Below are 17,623 nucleotides of genomic sequence, written 5' to 3'. Positions count from 1 at the left end.
GGTGCCCGCTGTGCGCGGCGGGTGCGGGGCCCGGCGCTCCCTCCGCGCTCGCCGCACCGGCGGCTCCGGGCCCTTTAAGAGCGGCGGCGGCCGTGCCCGTGCCCGTGCCCGTGCCCGTGCCCGCTCCCGGCGGTGCCGCGCCCGCCCCGCGCTGCCGGTAAGGGCCGGGGAGCGGGGGATGCTCGGGGCCGGGGGTGCCGGAGCCGCGGGGGGACCGGCGCCGGGAGGATGCGGGGATGCGCGGGGGGATGCGGGGGCCGGGGCCGCGGGGAGCCCGGGGAGGATGCGGGGGTGCCAGGCAGGATGCAGGGGTGCCAGGCAGGATGCAGGGATGCCAGGCAGGATGCAGGGCTGCCTGGCAGGATGCAGGGGTGCCAGGCAGGATGCAGGGGTGCCTGCGAGGATGCAGGGGTGCCTGGCAGGATGCAGGGGTGTGGTGCAGGGATGCCAGGCAGGAGTCAGGGATGCCTGGCAGGATACAGGGATGCCAGGCAGGATACAGGGATGCCCGCAGAGGCACAGGGGTGCCCGGGGCTGCAGGGGTGCCCAGCCGAGCCCGGAGCGTGCCCTGCAGAGCGGGGCTGCCCGGGGGATGTCCTTGGCGCGGGGCGTTGTGGGGTGTGCCGGGTTTGCGGGGTGCGGGGGGTGCCCCGCAGCACAGAGGGACGGGTGGGGGGTGCAAAGGGTCCCTTGTGCCCAGGGGCTGCTCTGTGTGTGCTGCAGGGCCCTGGCATGGGGTAGGCACCGGTTCTGCCCGGGGATGAGGGAACAGCCCCCTCCCGCTGCCCTGGGGCGCGGCCCCACAGGGACCTGCAGCGGGACTCCCCGGCTGCGGGGCTGCAGCCCCGTGGCCCTGGCGAGGGTCCTGGCGGTGGCACGGGCTGGCAGCACGGGCTGGTGGCGGCCAGGCTGCCCGTGGAACGCTCTGGAAGCACGTGAGCGTGTGCACGTGTGTGTGAGCGTGTTCCCGACGTGTGCAGGGCTCCCCAGGGCTGCCCTGCCGGGGGTGCCGGGACACGGCATGGGGACACCGGGAGCACCGGAGCGGGGCTGGGGGCAGCCGGCTGGCACCCGAAACCCCCGCTGCCAGCCCGGGGAGCGCAGTGGCACTGCCACCCCCGGGCACTGGGCTCCCTCCCCGCACGGCCGTGCCATCTCCAGGCGCAGCTTTGGGCTGATTTCCTTCCATCCTCCTCCTCGGGGCTCTGGGGGTAAGCGGGGAGCGGGGCTGGCTGCGGGGCTGGCAGCAAAGCCCCGGTGGCGCAGGGAGGGGTCGGGGGCCGCGGGCCCTGCTCGCCCCCCGCCGGTGCAGCGCTGTCGGTCCGGACATCCCCGCGGCAGCAGCAGTGATGTTCAGGAACACAGCGGTGCTCGCGGCGAGGTGCCGGGCTGGGGGCGGCATCACCGGCTGAGCCCCCAGGGATGTGCCCACAGCGCAGGGACACTGCCCCTGGCTGTCCCCGGCACCCTCGGGACTCCAGCGCCCACCCTCGCCCTGGCAGTGCCCTGGGAACCTGCCCTATTTAAATGAGATAACGTGCATTAAAAACACCCGATCCTGGCGAGCTGACAGCGTCTGTCTAAATATTTATCCCCGCTCCGATCAGGCGCTGTGTTCCCATGACAGCGCCATTAGCACTTGGCATATTTATGGCCTTCCTGGGTGCTGGGCTCCCCGTGCCCGCTGAGCCCTCCTGTGTGCCCTCGGTGCCTTGCTGTGCAGCCAGTGGTGACCCCAGGGCTGGCAGCCCTCTCCAGCCTGGCACATCCCTGCGGGCTGTGCCGGAGCTGCCAGGAATATCCCGAGCTGGGCACGGCGGGCAGCGGGAGCCACTTTTGTCCCCCGCAGCACCGGAGCTGCAGTGCCACGAGGGAAGGAGCGCAGGGAGCACCCTGATCCCCAAAAACCATCTCCTGCTCCTCCTCCTGCCCCTGGCACCGAGGCCTGGGTACCCGCGGGGATGGAGCAGGGATGCTCCGGCTCCTGCACCGCGCTGTGACCCGGCCTTGCTGGGGCCTGGTGCTCTGGGGACAGCCAGCACAGCGCGTCCCGCTGCCCGGGGGGGTCCCGCACCCGCAGAGGCTTCGGGAGGGCTCGGGGCTGTGTCTGGGAAAGGCTCCCTCGGGGCCACGGGGCCGCCGCTCTGGCAACGCAAACAGAACCCTGGCGATCAGCTGAGCGCCTGGGCACCCGCCGCTGCCAGAGCCTGCTTTGTGCTTCCCCAGAGTGCTGGCACTGAGATCAACCCTGAGCCGGGTGTGTTTGGGTGGCAGCTCGCCAGGGGCTCACCAGGCACTCACCAGGAGCTCACCAGGGGCTTGCCAGGAGCTAGCCAGGAATTCACCAGGAGCTCTCCAAGAGTTAACCAGGAACTCACCAGGGGCTCACCAGTTCACCAGGAGCTCACCAGGAGCTCACCAGCAGTGTTGGTGGCAGCAGGGGCAGTTCCATGGGGCCGGGGGCGCTGTGCTGCCCCTGCCCTCACCGAACACTCCAGAACCAGGGAAACAAGAGGCAGAACGGGCAGAAGTGCCTGAGGGTGGCTCCCGGGAGGATCCGTGCTGCCTCTCGCACAGCCCCTGCGGGTGCCAAAGGGCTCCGGGCTGCCATCCTCCCCCTGCCAGTGCCGTGGCTGTGCCGGTGCCACCCCAGTGCTGGCAGGTGCCCGGGTGGCTCCCGATCACCTCTTCCCTGCCCGCAGGGATGCACCGTGCCCTCCCCGTGATGCCGCCCCACGCAGCCGCCCTGTGACACGGCCCCTGGCTCGGGGGTGACCCGGCAGCCCCTGGGGATCCCCGCGGGGACCGGCGCTGCAGCCACCGCCCTGTTTGCTCGGGCACCGGCCTCACCCCTGCGGGCAGAGCGAGAGGCGGAGCCGGCGCTGGCCCCGCGCTGGGGCACACGAGGTAGGAGGGACACGGGGCACCGCCGGGCACGTCCCCGACGGGCACCGGGCTGGCCAGAGGGGCTGCCCCCATGTCGCCTTTCTCTGGGTGTCACGCTGCCCCGGGCAGGGGAGCAGGGCACGGTACGTGGGGCTGGGTGGGCTCCCCTGTGCTTGGGGTCCCTGTGGAGTAGCAGACCCCGTGTGTGTCCCCAGAGAGCCCCGAGATGGCCTTCCAGCGGAGCCACCGGCTGAACCTGCTGCGCCTCGTCGTGCTGCTCCTCGTGGCCCTGGCTGGCATCAAGTTCCTCTTCCGTGACAGGTGAGGTGACAGCAGGACCCCCGGGGGGCCGGGGGGTGGCACTCCCCGGGCTGTGCTCGTGTGGTGCCTGGTGCTGGGGGCAGCTGGTGCCCCCACAGCCCCACGGACACCCCCATCCCTGCAGCTTTACCCTGGAGCTGCACAAGCACGTCAGCAAGGACAGCGGGTTCTGGGGGGACACAGGTGACGTCGTCCAGGATGTCATCCCCCAGAGCCAGGTTCTGGAGGTCCCTGCGGCAAAGATAATGACCCTGAAGCAAAAGCAGCAGGTCCCCAGGGATGTCAGTGCCACCGAGATGAGGCTGGTCCACCTGGACCTCAAGGGAGCCGCGCCCAGAGTCTCCTACCTGGAACAGGTGAGGGTGCCCAGGGACAGGGAGAGGGGATGCACCGATGGGGCTGGGCCCCTGCTGACACCTGGGCTGTGCCACCCCCACTGCTGAGCCCACGCTGCCCACCCTGCAGGTGTTCCCCCTCCTGGCCCAGCTGGGAGCCAACGGCGTCCTCATCGAGTACGAGGACATGTTCCCCTTCAAGGGAGAGCTGGAAACCCTCAGGTCCCCGTACGCTTACAGGTGAGCAGGGCTGTGTGCCGAGCTGGCTGTGGGGCTCGTGGGCCCTGCAGGTCCCCGTGTGCAGGGGCTGGGTGTGACCCACCGGGCACTGTGCCCACGATAACCACGGTCAGAGTGCCAGGCCGTGCTGCTAGGCAGAGCAGCAGGTGTTCCTGCCCTGACAGGTCGATGTTTGTGCCCCTCAGTAAAGTGCACACGTTTGTGGGGCCATGTGGGCAGGGTGCCAGAGGAGGGGGAGGAGGGGGAAGTGCCCCCACGCTCTGCCCTCTGCCCTGGCATCCCTGCTGAGCTTGTCCCTGCCCTCCCAGCGAGGAGGACATCGAGCGCATCCAGCAGCTGGCGGAGCAGCACAAGCTCGAGGTGGTTCCCCTGGTGCAGACCTTTGGCCACGTGGAGGTACGGGGTCCCAGTCCTGCTCCCCAGAGCTCAGGGGCTCCCCTGGACACCCCCTGATGGCTCCTGCCCGCAGTTCATCCTCAAGCACGAGAAGTACCAGCACCTGCGGGAGGTCGAGCGCTTCCCCAACAGCTTCAACCCGCACGTGCCCGCCACGCTGGCCCTGCTCAAGAGCATCCTGTCTCAGGTGGTGGAGAAGCACCGCCGCTCCACCTGGATCCACATCGGTGCAGACGAGGTGGGCAGGGGCTCTGCAGGGACCCCAGGCACTGGGGGTGCTCCCAGGGCTGCTGAGCATCCCCCTTCCCCCAAACCTTCCAGGTTTTCCATCTCGGGGAGGGGATGGACTCCAAGAACTGGATGAGCCACAACAAGGGCGACGTGGGGACCATGTACCTGAGGCACATCAAGGAGGTCCTGGGCTTCCTCACGGCGCAGTACTGGGGGCTGCGGGTGCTCATGTGGGACGACATGCTGAGGAAGATCAGCGTGGGAGCGCTGCGGGGTGAGGGACGGGGACGGCTGTGGTGGCACCTGTGCCAGGCTCCTCAGTGGCATCCACCCTGTGCCCACCCCGGCATCGTGCCCAGTGCCAGCAAGAGCCCATGCCCTGCTCTGGGGGAATGTGGGTCTCGTGGGGGAGGCGTGAGGAGCCCGAAGCTCCCTCCTGCTGCTGGCACTGATGTCCCCTCTGCTGTCCCCGCAGAGTCCGGGATAGCGAAGCACGTCTCTCCCGTGGTGTGGTTCTACGCGCCCGACTTCGAGGCTGAGCAGATCGGTAAGGCGACGTGCCAGGCCCCCGGGGGCGGTGGGGGGATCCCCCCCGAGCCCCCCGCAGCCTCCTGGGCACGGCGGCACTGGTGGCTCGCGCCTGTCCCGCCGCAGTGCCGTTCCTCACCAAGTACGTGGAGAGCGGCTTCGAGGCCGTGTGGTTCGCCAGCGCCTTCAAGGGCACCACGGGGCCGGCGCAGGCCTGGCCCCCGCTCGGCTACCACCTGAAAAACCACCTGAGCTGGCTGAAGGTGATGCAGGCCGTGCCGCGGCTGGCCCCGCTGCGCTTGCAGGGCGTCGTGCTCACCGGCTGGCAGAGGTAAGGGGAGGTGGGACCCCCGTGCCCTCCCGGTGCCCACAGAGCCCTGCTGGCACGGTGGTGGCTGTTCCTGTCCCTGTCCCTGTTCCTGTCCCGCAGGTATGATCACTACTCGGTGCTCTGCGAGCTGCTGCCCGTCAGCATCCCCTCTCTGGCCATCTGCCTGCAGACCCTGGTGAACGGTGAGCCCCCAGCCCTGCTGGCACGGCCGGGCTCACCCCCCCTCCCACTGCCTGGCACAGCCCGTCCTGCTGGGCAGGGCACCGGGGGAGGAGGGAGCCAGAGGAGGAAGGGCTTCAGCTCACTCCGTTGAAGCTGGGCTGAGCCTGATGGTGACCTGTCCCAAGCTCTTCTGTCCCTTTCCTTGCCCTCCCAGGGGGCTTCACGGAAGAGGCGAAGAGGAAGGTCCTGGATGTGCTGGGCCTGGAGGGCGTGCAGCTGGAGCAGAGCACCTGGTACGTGGCACGGGGTCAGGCAATTGCATCAGGAGGGATGCACTGGGGGGAGGCAGGGGCTTGGTCACCCAAATGCCCTGTCCCAGACCTGCCAGGGTGCTGGGCTTCAGCCAGCCCTGTGCCCGCCACGTGCTGAGCCCTCACCTTCCCCTCCCTGTCCCCAGCGAGGGCAGGGGGGCGTTCCCCGGTGCGGAGATCTACCACATGGTGGAGCAGGTTAATGGGCACCTGAAGGACAGCATCCTCAAGGCGCTGGAGGAGGAGAGGTAAGGGGCAGGGGGAGCCGTGGCATTGGTGCCTCCGGCCATGCATTTCCATGGCAGGGGACCTGCCTGGTGTGCAGCTCCCCGGTGGCCCCCGTGTCCCCATGTCCCTCGTGCCTCTCCAGTGCCATCAAGGGCTGGTTCAGCCCCTACCACAGGAAACGCCAGTTTGGGAACCCCCGCAACATGGAGAGCTTTGGCAGCAAGGTGCTAAAGTAGGTGGTGCTGGGGGCTGGGAGGGGTCTGATGGGGCTGGGAGGGGTCTGATGGGGCTGGGAGGGGTCTCTCGGGAGGGAGCTGCACCCCTGCTCTCGCCCCTCCAGGCTCCACGAGGACTGGGAGAGCTTTGTCCGTGAGCTGCGTGCCCAGCTGGAGAGGATCTACTTCCCTGACACGGTGGAGGAGTGGATGGAGGAGAACGTCAACCCCTACCTGGACCAGCTGCGGGACCTGGTGCGGGACTACCGGGCCATCATCCGCCTCAACGGGCGGCCCAAGGCCACGTAGGGGCTGCAGCCCCGGCTCCCGCTGCCCCCTGCCCTGGGGGCCACCACCGTGTGTGTGTCTGCTGGTGACAGCGCTGCTGCTGTCTGCACTGTACAGAGCCCCTGCACTCCCCCCCGCAATAAAGTATTTTCGTAGATACTGCTGCTGGCTGGGGGGCACGGCTCTGCCCCCCGTGCAGGGACAGGGAGGCTGGTGTGGAGGGCTGGGTTCCACCCAGGGGCAGCTCCCGGGCCCTGCTCAGGCTCGGGTGGAGCCGGAGGGGTTGGCAGGCACGGGGCAGCGTGTGACAGAGCTGGTGGGGACAGCCGTGTGCCTGTGCTGGCCTCGAGGCGGCCGTGCCCTCCCCGCACGGGATCCAGCGTGTGCCTGCTGCCTGCTGCGTGTGCCAGGCGAGGCTGGCACCTGGGGCAGGGCAGGGGCAGAGGGATGAGCAGGGGCCCTGCCAGGCTCGCACCAGCCCCGCTCCCCAGCGCTGTGTCTGCTCAGCCTCGGTGACTCCCTGATCGCTGGGAGGGCTGTGAGCACAGCGGCGGCTCCTTCACCTCCAAACTCTGCCTTCATCTCTTCCTTTTCTCTGTTATTCCAGCGCCCGGGCCCCGTGTGCTCCAGGCCCCCCTCTCCCCAGCCCGGGCAGGGGCCCTGCTGTGCTGCTTTCCCATCGGAAAGGCAGCTGTGCTGGGGGGATGCGTGGGGATCTCCGCGTGGGATGAGCCCTCCTGCTGCTGCTGCTGCTCCGGTTCCCACAGTCAGATTTCCACGTGCCTGTTGCCCACAGCGCCCATCCCAAACCCCCCGTGCCCCGGGCTCTGCCCGTTCCGGGCGCTGGTTTCTCCCGGCGTGTGCAGGGCAGGAGCGGGGACATTTCACTGCACATTCTTCTGCTCTGCAAAGACCAACCCGACTTGGCAAGAGCCCGAGGGAGCCGCAGGAACGCCAGGCTGGAGCTCCTCCCGCAAAGCCCGGCTCGGGCGGGAGGAGGGACAGCGCTGGTGCTCCCACCGGCCCCACGGCGCGGCCCCGCTGGCCCGTGGCGCGCCCCGGTCACGGAGGTGCCGCTGCCCGGTGCCCGGTGCCCGCGGGGGCAGGAGCTGCCCCGTCCGTGTCGGTGCTGGGTGACCGGGCTGGGAGCCCAGCAGGAGGGAGCCGTGGGGCACAAAGGGACCTTTGTCGAGGCGCTGCGGCTGTTCTCAGGTGGTGGCAGATGCCGAGGAAGCCCCCGGAGCCCCTGGCCCAGCCCCCAGCCCCGGGAGCCCGGCCGCGGCTCAGGGCCCCGCGCGGCGCCCGGCTGCGGGATTAGAGGGCAGATTAGACGGCGTTCCGTGCTGGCAACCCAAATGTCCTGGATTGGAAAGTGGGGGTGGGGAGAGGAGACCGACCCCGCCATCCCCGAGGGGGGGTCAGCCCGGAGATGGGCCCGGGCGGGAGCGGGGGGCTGTGCGGGGACTCTTGGGCTCCGGCTCGGGGGGCACCGGGGGCAGCTGGGGTCCCTCCTCCATCTCCCCGTGTGCCACGGGGGCTCACACGGGGCTGCAGCTCCCTGCCCCCGTACCCTGCGGCCCCGTGACCGCACCCTCGGTGCCAGCCTGGAGCAGCCTCCCGGCCCCGTGTGCCCAGCGCCGGCTGGAGCCGGGACCGCGCCAGGCTTTGAGCTGGGAACTGCCCGGGAGGGCAGAGATTTGGGCCGGTTTCGTGGGAATGGTGTCCGCGCTCTGCCCTGGTGGCACCGCGGGGACATCAGCGCCTCGTCCATCACTGGCCCCATTTCCTACCGGGTTCCTCAGCTTCCTCAGCCCCCGGCACAGCCGGGAACCCTGCACAGCTGTAATGTCTCGGTCATTTCAGCCTTAAAAGTGAAAGGGACGAATGTCACCGGCCATTGTGTCAACAAAAGTGGAAAATGACGCGGTAATGAGCGCTTTATTTACAGGAATAAAGGAGGCTGCTCCTGCCCGGTTTCCGTTACCGGCACCGCGGGACGGGGAGCGGCGAAGGGCACCCTGGGGCCGGGCTGGGGAGCAGGGGGTGCCCCGGGAGGGGTCTGCTGGACCCCCCCGGGATCCTCGCCGAGCAGCCGCGTTGCCCCCGTCCCCTCCGGCTGCTGAGACCCTCGAGCTCGTTACACGCCACGGCTGCGCGGCGGCTCCCACCGGGGCGTCCCCCGGGCCCGGCACCGGGGAGGGGGATCCCCGCGCTCCGCCCGCAGCACCGGGCGGCCCCCGCCCTCTCCTCCTCCTCCTCCTCCTCCTGCTGCTGCTCGTCCTCCTCCTCCTCTTCCTCCTCTCCCGCGCTGCCCCCCGCGCTCCCGGTGCGGCCCCCCCGCCCCGCCGCGCCCCGCCCCGGGCGCCCGCCGCCGCCGCCGCCCCCGCCCCCGCCTCCGGAGCGGGCGGGCTGGGCGGGGGGGCTGCACCGTGCCGAGCCGAGCCGTGCCGAGCCGCCCCCCGCCGCCCCCCGCCGCCCCCCGCCCCTCGCCGCGCCGCGCCGCGGAGGATGCTCGGGCCGTGAGCCCGCAGCCGGCAGCCCCGGCGCGGCGCAGCCATGGGCAAGGACCAGGAGCTGGTGCAGGCGGTGAAGGCGGAGGACATCGCGGCCGTGCAGAAGCTGCTGCAGAGGCCCAAGCCCGGCAAAGCCAGTGAGTGCGGCGGCGGCGGGGCCGGGCGGGGGGCGGCGGGGCGGGGGGACATACGGGGGGGGGGCACGCACGGCCACCGGCGTCGCAGCAGCGGGCGCGGCGGCTCGGGGCCGCATCCTAGCGCTGCTCCCGGGGCCCGGCCGCGATGCCGCCCTGCCCGCCCCGGGAGCATCCCCGGCCCTTCCCCGCCTGCGGCTCCTGCAGGCGGGCGGGGACCGTAGACGTGCCGAGGACCCCCGGCGGCGCCCCGGGAGGGGCGGGGGGCGCTGCCCGGCGTGGGTCTGAGCACGCCGAGGGGCTCGGAGCATCCCCGGGCGCTGCTGAGGCTCTGCTCGCCGGTCCCGGGGCACCCCCGGCGCGGTCGGGCTCCGGCCGGGCTGGCCTCGCCCCGTACCCCGGAGCAACTCCGGACCCCCCGGAGCCGGGCCCGGTGCTCCCGGGGGTTTAGGCAGGGTTTGCGGCCGGGCGCGTCTGCGTGTGCGTGCAGCGAGTGTGCCCGGGCCGCGCGGGAGAGCGGCGGGGCTCGGTGCCCGCGCCCCTCTGCGTGTGTCCGCGCTGCCGCGCTGCGTGTGCGGCTGTGTTTGGGTGCGTGGGGTGTTTGCGTGGCGGTGTGTACCCTGGCATCTGCGCGTTTGGCTGGGCTGCTGGTGTTTCTCGCCGAGGGGGTGTTTGGATGTCGCTCGGCGGGTGTCTCCCGGTGTGTCCCCGCGGCTGGCCGTGCCCGGCTCCGCGGGTGTCTCCCGGTGTGCCCCCGCGGCTGGCCGTGCCCGGCTCCGCGGGTGGCTCCCGGTGTGTCCCCGGGGCTGGCCGTGCCCGGTTCCGCGGGTGCGTGGCCAGGTGTGAGCTGCGGGGGTGTGCGTGTGGCTGTGCGTGTGTGTCTCCGGGCGTACGTGTGTGTAGCTCCATGAGTATCTACTCGCTGTAGGATGGAACTGCTCCGTCGAGGCGTTCCGCCCGGGACTGAATAATTCATGGTGCTGATGCAGCCGCAGGTTTCAGGCCTGGTGCCGGGGACGAGCTGGGCGCCCGGGGACCATCCCTGGGCACGGGCAGGGACCACGGGGAGCTCTCGGGTGCCTCTGGGTCACTGGACACACGGTGCCTCCATGGCTGTGCCCACTGCCCCTCTCTGCAGGGCTGGCACCCCCCAGATGTGGGCACCCCTGGAGCTGTGCAGGACGGTGAGGTGTCCCCTGTCCCTGGTCATGCAGGGCTGTTCCTGGCCAAGCGTGGTGCCCCATGTCCTGGTGCTGAGCAGGGTTGGCATGGCACTCCCCATGTCCCAGCTCTGGTATTGCATCCACCGTGTCCACAGTGCCACATGGGGCCAGCATGTGTTTCTTTGTGCCAGGCAGGGCTGGCGTGGTGTCCCCCATGCCCCCAGTGCCACCGTTGCTGTCACTGCTGAGGGACTGTGCAGGGCAAGAAGAACCTGCAGCTCAGAGCCTGCTTCATCCCAGCCCACCCCAGACCCTGCTGCTGCCGTGGCCTCTTGGGGCAGTGTGGGCATGGGGACAACGCCTGGCCTGTGCCCAGCAGTGTCCCCACACACCCCTCTCCACTCCCTGCTGGCCTGGGCACACAGCTGGTGTTGCTGTGGCAACAACCAGAGGTGCTTGAGTGCCACCACCTTCTCCTGCATCCCTGTCCTTCCCAGGGCTGCATCTGCCGGGGCTGAGCCCTCCGGACACCAGGCAGGATGGCCAGCAGTGCTCTCTGTGCCAGGGTCACAGGTTAGGGACACCCAGTGGGGCCGAGCTTGCTCTTGGGGTGGGTGCTTACCCCGTTTGATGCTGGGCTGCCCATCTCCAGCTCTGCTGGACCCCCCAGTGCCAGTGCCAGGCTCATCTGGGGCCATTTCCCCACTGGACCCCGCTCTCCGCTGTGGCAGTGGGTGCCACATGTGCCATGGGTGCCACGCTCCCAGCCTGGGGTGCTCAAGTACCTGTGGCCATGGCTGGGGCTGGAGTGGTGCAGGGAGTGTGAGAGCAGCGAGCAGGGCTGTCCCCACGCCGTGGTGTCCCCACGCCGTGGTGTCCCCACGTCCCCTCCAAGTTCCGGTCCCACGCGCGCCCGCGGCGCTCCCCGCGCACCAGCAACATTTGTAACTTAGCTCTGTTATCTGGATAATATCCTATTCATGTGGGGTTTAATAGACGAGATTTTAAAAATCCTTGTGTGAATTAGCGCGGGTTGCCATGGCGACAGGGGGCCCCGTTTGGTGCGAGTGCGGGTTCGGGCCGGGTCGGCCGCAGCGCGCACCGCGCCTGCTTCCCGGGCATCCATAATTGATGAGGTTGTCTGAAAGTTGCGCAAATCAGATGCAGGGATTTGGCAGCGAACTGTTTCCCTCCCTTTCCCCTCCTTCTCGGTGCTACCTCGAAGAAATGTGGTGACTTGGCGTTTTCCCCTCGGCTCCAGCGCCGTGGGATGGGATGGGACCGTGGGGTGTCTCCAGGAGCACTGTGCCCACTGTGCCACCCCTGTGCTGGGCACCTGGGGCTCCGGGCGGTGGGAGATGAGCTGTGCCATGCTGTGCCATGCAGAGGATCCACAGTTCCGTGGCTGTGGAGGGTTGGAGCAGGCTGGCTCCTTCCCGTGGGGCCGGTGCTGCCAGGGCTCATCCACAGCTCCTGTGCGGTGCTGCCGGTGCTGAGTGTGGGACCTCCAGCCAAGGGCTGCATCCTCTGCTCCAGTTTCTCCTCCTGCCAGGCTGGGGGGCCCTGTAAAGCACTTCCACACATGGCAGCTTCGTGTGGCCAAGGAGATGTCCCCACACGTGGCCCTGCAGTGCCAGGACGAGCACCCAGCATGGCAGGAGCTGGCCGTGTGGGGGGAATCCAGGGCTGTGTCCTGAGGGACTGTGTGCCCTCCCCATGCCTGGTCCTCAGTGCCATCCTGGTGCCCCAGGTTGCCATCAGGACTCATGTCCTGGTGTGCTGTGGGTGTTGGGGTCACACTGCCTGGCTGGGATCAGGGCTGGGCACAGAGCTCTGCATCCCCTGTGTCCTGCCACGTCAGGGTAGCCCTGGGTAAGCCAGCCCAGCCTGGCCCCACTGCCCGGGGTGCTGGTGCCGAGGCCTGGGCAGCTCTCAGTGTGTCCCCACTGGGCAGGAGATCCCCATTCCTGCACTGCCACCTGTGCCACCTGTGCAGGGCTCTGCATCCTGCCCTGTGTGCCACCGGCAGCAGCTCTGGCACCTCAGGGCTTGTCCCATCGGTCCCAGCCCTGCTGCCATGTGCAGGGAGCAGGTCCTGCCCTGCCTAGGAAGGGCCCTCAAAGCTCAGCAAGAACCCCCAGGGTGCTGCTGTCCCTGGGGAGCCATCCTGGGATGTGAGTGGAGCTGCACTGCCTGGGTGGGGACGTTCCTTCACCGGTGCTCCAGGATTTGGGGATGGTGGGGAGCAGAGCCAGAGCGCCTGGGGGCATGGGCTGCCTCCTGCCCTCCGGTGTGTCCTCCTGCACAGTGGCCAGTTAATTCTGGGTTTTCTTGCCTGCAGTTGATTGCATTCATAATCTGCTCTGATAACAGTATTTAATAAAACCGGGCTAATATGGCGCAGTTAGGAAATGTCTTTGACATTTTACAATTCAATTTCCATGCAGTAAAAGGCAGGGCAGATGCAAATCCAATTGTGGTGCAGTGCCCAGGGCACACGTGGCCGGCAGCTGCCGGAGCTGCCCGGTTCCCCCGGCCCTCTGGGAGAGCAGGAGCCTTCCCTGGGAGAGCAGGAGCCTTCCCTGGGAGGCAGCCACCCACCCACCTCCTGCTGCTGCTCCCTGGACTCTGGGCACAACCTCCCTGCTGAGACAGAAACCCAGGCAGAGATGAGCAGATGATGCTCCCTGGAGTGCTGGAGCCCCTGGGTGCTGCTGCCTCTGGAGCATCCAGAGGTGCTGGGCAGGACAATTGGACTGGGGGATGGACATCGGGACTGGGAGGATGGACATCTGGACTGGGGAAGGGGCTGTGGGGCCAGACCATGTGGCAGCTTGGCCAAAGAGGTGCTGGCCCCGTGCATGCCCCGTGGCACGGCCAGGCAGTGCTCCCACGCCTCCCCCTGCCCTTGGCAGGGATGGAGGGGCGGGATGCCAAGGGGACGGGCTGGGAGGCGGTGCCAGCACGGGGAGATGCCGGTGCATCCCAGGCGTGCCCCAGGCACGGGCTGTGCTCGGGGCTCTGCTGCCAGGCCGGTTCCTGTCAGGGCCCAGAGGCTCCTCCACGTGTCAGCGGGTCCCTCATAAACTTGCTGGGGTTTCCAGCCCGCGTGCGAAGCCTCGCTCCCAGCAGGGCTTGGCAGGCGGGCACGGGCTGCTCTGTGCCAAGTTCCCTTCCAGAGGGGCACGGTTGCTCAGCCCGGGGTGGCTTCTCATTATTTCACATTTCTTGTCTCTGTGGCTGGGCCGAGCTGTGCGTGCACACCCTCCCTGCCCCCTGCCCCCAGCACAGCCCCATGCCCGCGCTGGCTGCAGGGTCCCTGCCTGGCAGGGGTGCTCTGGGGACCCGGGACTGTTGGCACTGCCATCGAGGAGCAGCGGGCCGGCGGCTCCGTTCCCAGCTCCCTCGCTGGCCTGGATTTCCTCTCAGCAGTCCCAAATCCACCTGGCTGCACACCAAGCAGCCCTCTGGCAGCCCCTGGTGCGGGGCTCTCCCACGGCCCTGTGCTGCACGAGGACCTTGCTGCCCCTGTGCTGGGGGGCCGTGGCAGGGCCGGGCTGCACCCGGGGGTGGCAGGGCTGGCACTGGGCAGCTCTGAGTGCTGCGGGTGCCCTGCGCAGAATTCTCTCCACAGCCGTCCCAGTCGCTGCCAGCCCATGGTGGTTTCCAGTAGCCAGGCTGGCGTCTGGCTCCTGTCCTCCTCTCTGCACTCCCTTTAACCCTTCCTTCCCCTTCCCAGCTGCTGGGAACGGCTGTGATCAGTCCCCTGCCCATCTCGGTGTGCCCAGGTGCCCCCAGCCCCTTCCCCCTCCCCAGGTGGCTGCAGCAGCAGTGCTGGGGATGGCAGCTCCGTGCTGCTGTGCCAGGGCCCGGGGGGTCCCCGAGCAGTGCTGGGTGCTCCCTGAACACATTCCTGGGCTCATGGCAGGTGGGAGCTGTGGCAGGGCTGGTGGGGTGAGTGCTGGAGGCGAGGGCCCAGCTCTTGGGTGGTGCCTGAGGTTGTTTCCCACATGTCTGTCTGTCCTGGTGCTGGCTGGTGTGTGCTGGGAATGGTGCTCAGCCCTGTTGGGAGAATGCTGGAGAATAAATTTTCTGATTTTTAATGACTGGTGCTGGTCCTGCCGGGCCAGGCTTCAGTTCCAGTGAGGGAGAGGCATTGGGAAGGAAAACTCAGGAGTGCCTGCATGGGCACTGCTGCTCTCTCACTGTTTTGTGTCCTGTTCCTGGCCAAGCGTGCTGCAAGGGTGGGCCATGCCCAGCAGGTCACCGAGCCAGTGTGCAGCGCTGGTGTCACCTCTGCCCTGGCTCACCATCCCGTCCCACACCTGGGGCACCTGGGACTTGCCCTCCTGGGGGGACAGGGCCAGTGCAGCCCCCCCCCCGGCACAGCAGCGATGCCCCCCGCGGGCTGGCTCATCCTGCCGGGCTGAGAGGGATCTTTAAGCTCTAATGAAATGTTAATAGTATTTTCCAACTCAATACGGGAGTAGAAAATGAGGTGTTTAATGCTGGGCTCTGCAGCGACAGGAGCAATCAGCCTGAGAAATGGGAAGCTGGGATGCAGAGCTGGCCTGGCCTCGGCCTGACAGCCCGCTGCTGCCGGGACTGCTCCGGTGATGGATGGCACCGGCGCTGGCACCGCCAGCCGGTGGGGCAGCCCCTGCTGGGAGGGCGTGGGAGAGCACCCGGCCGGGAGTGCCAGCTCTGCCCACTCTCCTTGGGGGTCCCCACCAAGGTCACCGCCAGCGCCTGGAGAGTGCCAAGCAGCCGGGGGTGGCAGTGGGGCTGGGGTGCCCCGGGGCACAGCTGGATGAGGGGAGCCCGGCACTGTGCCCTGCCATGGTCTGTGCCAGCTGGGGATGGTGCCCAAGCAGCCACCACAGCTCTGCTTCTCGGGGCTCGGGTGGCTGGGTGCCCCTCCACACCCCTGTGCTTCCATCGCTGGGCACAGTGCATCCTGTGCATTCCCCAGCTCCTGTGCATCCTGTGCATGCCCCAGCCCCTGTGCATCCTGTGCATGCCCCTGTGCATCCATCGCTGGGCACACGTGCATCCTGTGCATGCCCCTGTGCATCCTGTGCATGCCCCAGTCCCTGTGCATGCCCCTGTGCATCCTGTGCATGCCCCTGTGCATCCATCGCTGGGCACACGTGCATCCTGTGCATGCCCCTGTGCATCCTGTGCATGTCCCAGTCCCTGTGCATGCCCCTGTGCATCCTGTGCATGCCCCAGTCCCTGTGCATGCCCCTGTGCATCCTGTGCATGCCCCTGTGCATCCATGTGAACGCGTGTGTCCGTGTGCCTCTGCCCCGTGTGCCCGCGGCCTCCCCGCTGCCCAGGCCGGCGCTGCTCCTGCCCGGCGGGCCGTGGGGCCGGGCGCTGGGCACGGCGGGCTGGCGGCCGCAGCCGCTGATCCCTTCCAGATGTGGCTGCCCGAGCCCCGCGCCGCCTCCTCGAGGGGCCCCGCGGGTTCCCGGGCCGCGGAGCCGCTGGAGCAGAGACAAAGCGGCGGCTCCTGCATTGCAGCTGGGCTGTTTGCGGCAGGCGCGCTCCTCCAGCCCTGCAGCTCCGCAGCAGCGCAGCCCGCTCCGCTGTGCGCTCTGCCTGCGGCTCCGTCCTGCCGGCCCCGCCAGCCCCCGCCTGTGCCCGCCCTGCCGGGGACACTGGGGGCACTGGGGGTACTGGGGGCATTGGGGGTACTGGGGGCACTGGGGGTACTGGGGGCACTGGGGACATTGGGGGTACGGGGGGTACTGGGGGCACTGGGGGCACTGGGGACACTGGGGGTACTGGGGGCACTGGGGGCATTGGGGACACTGGGGACACTGGGGGCACTGGGGGTACTGGGGGCACTGGCGGTACTGGGGGTATTGGGGACACTGGGGACACTGGGGGTACTGGGGACACTGGGGGCTCTGGGGGTACTGGGGGCACTGGGGGTACTGGGGGTATTGGGGACACTGGGGACACAGGGGGCACCGGGATGGGTCCTGCCATCCCTGCAGCGCTGCCAGCCCGCCGGGAGCCGTGTGAGGCTCCCTGTGCTCCTGGCTGATGCACGGCGTGGCCTGGCTGCTTGTCCCCGCTGTCCACTGCCCATGCCTGTGCCACAGAGCTGCCCATACCTGTGCCCGTGCTGCCCCTCCATTCCCTCCAGGAATGCAGCCCTGAAGCAGAAGGTGGGCACGGTGCACCGGCCGTGGATGAGGACAAACGGTGGCTCTGAAGGCACCACGTTCAAATCGAACCCGGGGCCTGTTTATCTGTGCATGGCTGGGGGCTCAGAGCTGGCGCTGCAGCAGTGCCAGGAGCTCTGATGGATCTGGGCTGCCTGCACACAGATGTGCACACGTGTGCACGCTCAGGGCACACCAGGAGCTGATGTGGGCTGCCTGCACACAGATGTGCACACGTGTGCACACAGAACACACCAGGAGCTGATGTGGGCTGCCTGCACACAGATGTGCACACGTGTGCACACACAGCACACCAGGAGCTGATGTGGGCTGCCTGCACACAGATGTGCACACGTGTGCACACACAGCACACCAGGAGCTCCCAGCGCTGCTGCAGCGTGCCGGGTTCATGGGAGGGCAGCGATCACCGCCGTGTCTCGTTAATGACGCTTGGAGATGCACAAAGCCCCAGGTCCGCCCTGCAGCCGGCGGGGACCGGCCCGTCCTGCCGGGGACCCTGCCCGAGGAGGGGATGGGGAGGGGGAGGAGCTGGGAGGATGAGGATGGGGATGGGGATGGGGATGAGGATGGGGATGAGGATGAGGATGAGGATGAGGATGAGGATGAGGATGAGGATGAGGATGAGGATGAGGATGGGGATGGGGATGAGGATGAGGATGAGGATGAGGATGGGGATGAGGATGGGGATGAGGATGAGGATGGGGATGGGGATGGGGATGAGGATGGGGATGGGGATGAGGATGGGGATGGCCCAGGACGGTCTCTGCCCCGGGCTGGAGGTGAGTGCTGTGTATGCAGCTCTCTCTGCTCCCATGTCCCAAGAGGTGCAGTGCCAGCCGTGCTGGGGTGGATGGCCGGGCAGACACAGGTGACAGTGGCCCTGAGCAGCCGTGCCATCCCTGCCATGCCATCCCTGCCATGCCAGCCTCGCTGTGCCAGCAGCGGCTCCTTCCAGCCGGGCTGATTACCGACAATTACCTGTTTGCCACGGGCTGGCAATTAGGGCTGGCTCCCTGTAAGCGACACCAACATTCATTTCCGCGGAGACGAGAGTGGGCGTGCGGCTGGCAGCGGGCACGGCGGGCGGTGCCGCTGCCACGGGGCTGAGCAGGCCCCTCGTGTCCCACCCGGGGGGCACAGGCGG

At 68.6% G+C, this 17,623-nt stretch overlaps 2 protein-coding genes across 4 annotated transcripts in view; both read left to right on the top strand.

Moving 5' to 3' along the window:
- Nucleotides 1-6,629, top strand: LOC135281706 (hexosaminidase D-like). Of its 2 annotated transcripts, none has more exons than XM_064390806.1 (15): nucleotides 1-157; nucleotides 2,703-2,907; nucleotides 3,102-3,207; nucleotides 3,332-3,563; nucleotides 3,673-3,782; nucleotides 4,091-4,178; nucleotides 4,252-4,416; nucleotides 4,500-4,683; nucleotides 4,885-4,956; nucleotides 5,064-5,268; nucleotides 5,368-5,450; nucleotides 5,645-5,723; nucleotides 5,888-5,989; nucleotides 6,112-6,201; nucleotides 6,310-6,629. In XM_064390806.1, exons 3-15 carry the CDS (start codon nucleotides 3,113-3,115, stop codon nucleotides 6,491-6,493), a joined length of 1,689 nt encoding a protein of 562 aa, XP_064246876.1. In that variant the 5' UTR covers nucleotides 1-157; nucleotides 2,703-2,907; nucleotides 3,102-3,112; the 3' UTR covers nucleotides 6,494-6,629. The 2 variants fall into 2 exon arrangements, with proteins under 2 accessions (XP_064246876.1, XP_064246877.1); XM_064390807.1 differs by having other exon boundaries at nucleotides 6,112-6,193; nucleotides 6,310-6,483.
- Nucleotides 6,630-8,848: 2,219 nt separating this feature from the next.
- Nucleotides 8,849-17,623, top strand: part of CASKIN1 (CASK interacting protein 1) — a 31,702-nt gene continuing 22,927 nt past the window's right edge. Inside the window, exon 1 of one of the 2 annotated variants that reach the window (XM_064390799.1) lies at nucleotides 8,849-9,122. In XM_064390799.1, coding sequence (XP_064246869.1) covers nucleotides 9,029-9,122 — 94 coding nt within the window. In that variant the 5' untranslated portion in view covers nucleotides 8,849-9,028. The remainder of the gene's footprint in view (nucleotides 9,123-17,623) is intronic. The other variant, XM_064390801.1, reaches the window with a different exon arrangement.

The sequence above is a fragment of the Passer domesticus genome, chromosome 15 (genome assembly GCF_036417665.1).
Source record: "Passer domesticus isolate bPasDom1 chromosome 15, bPasDom1.hap1, whole genome shotgun sequence".
Classification (NCBI taxonomy): domain Eukaryota; kingdom Metazoa; phylum Chordata; class Aves; order Passeriformes; family Passeridae; genus Passer; species Passer domesticus.
Note: the sequence above shows the minus strand (reverse complement) of the source record. Positions and strands in the feature narration are given on the sequence as shown.

Excerpts from the sequence above, each read along its gene's own strand:
- LOC135281706 (XM_064390806.1), top strand. The coding sequence starts at position 3,113 with ATGGCCTTCCAGCGGAGCCACCGGCTGAACCTGCTGCGCCTCGTCGTG. Across the intron at positions 5,724-5,887 it reads CAGCTGGAGCAGAGCACCTG|CGAGGGCAGGGGGGCGTTCC; the intron begins GTACGTGGCACG and ends CCCTGTCCCCAG. Across the intron at positions 5,990-6,111 it reads AAGGCGCTGGAGGAGGAGAG|TGCCATCAAGGGCTGGTTCA; the intron begins GTAAGGGGCAGG and ends GTGCCTCTCCAG.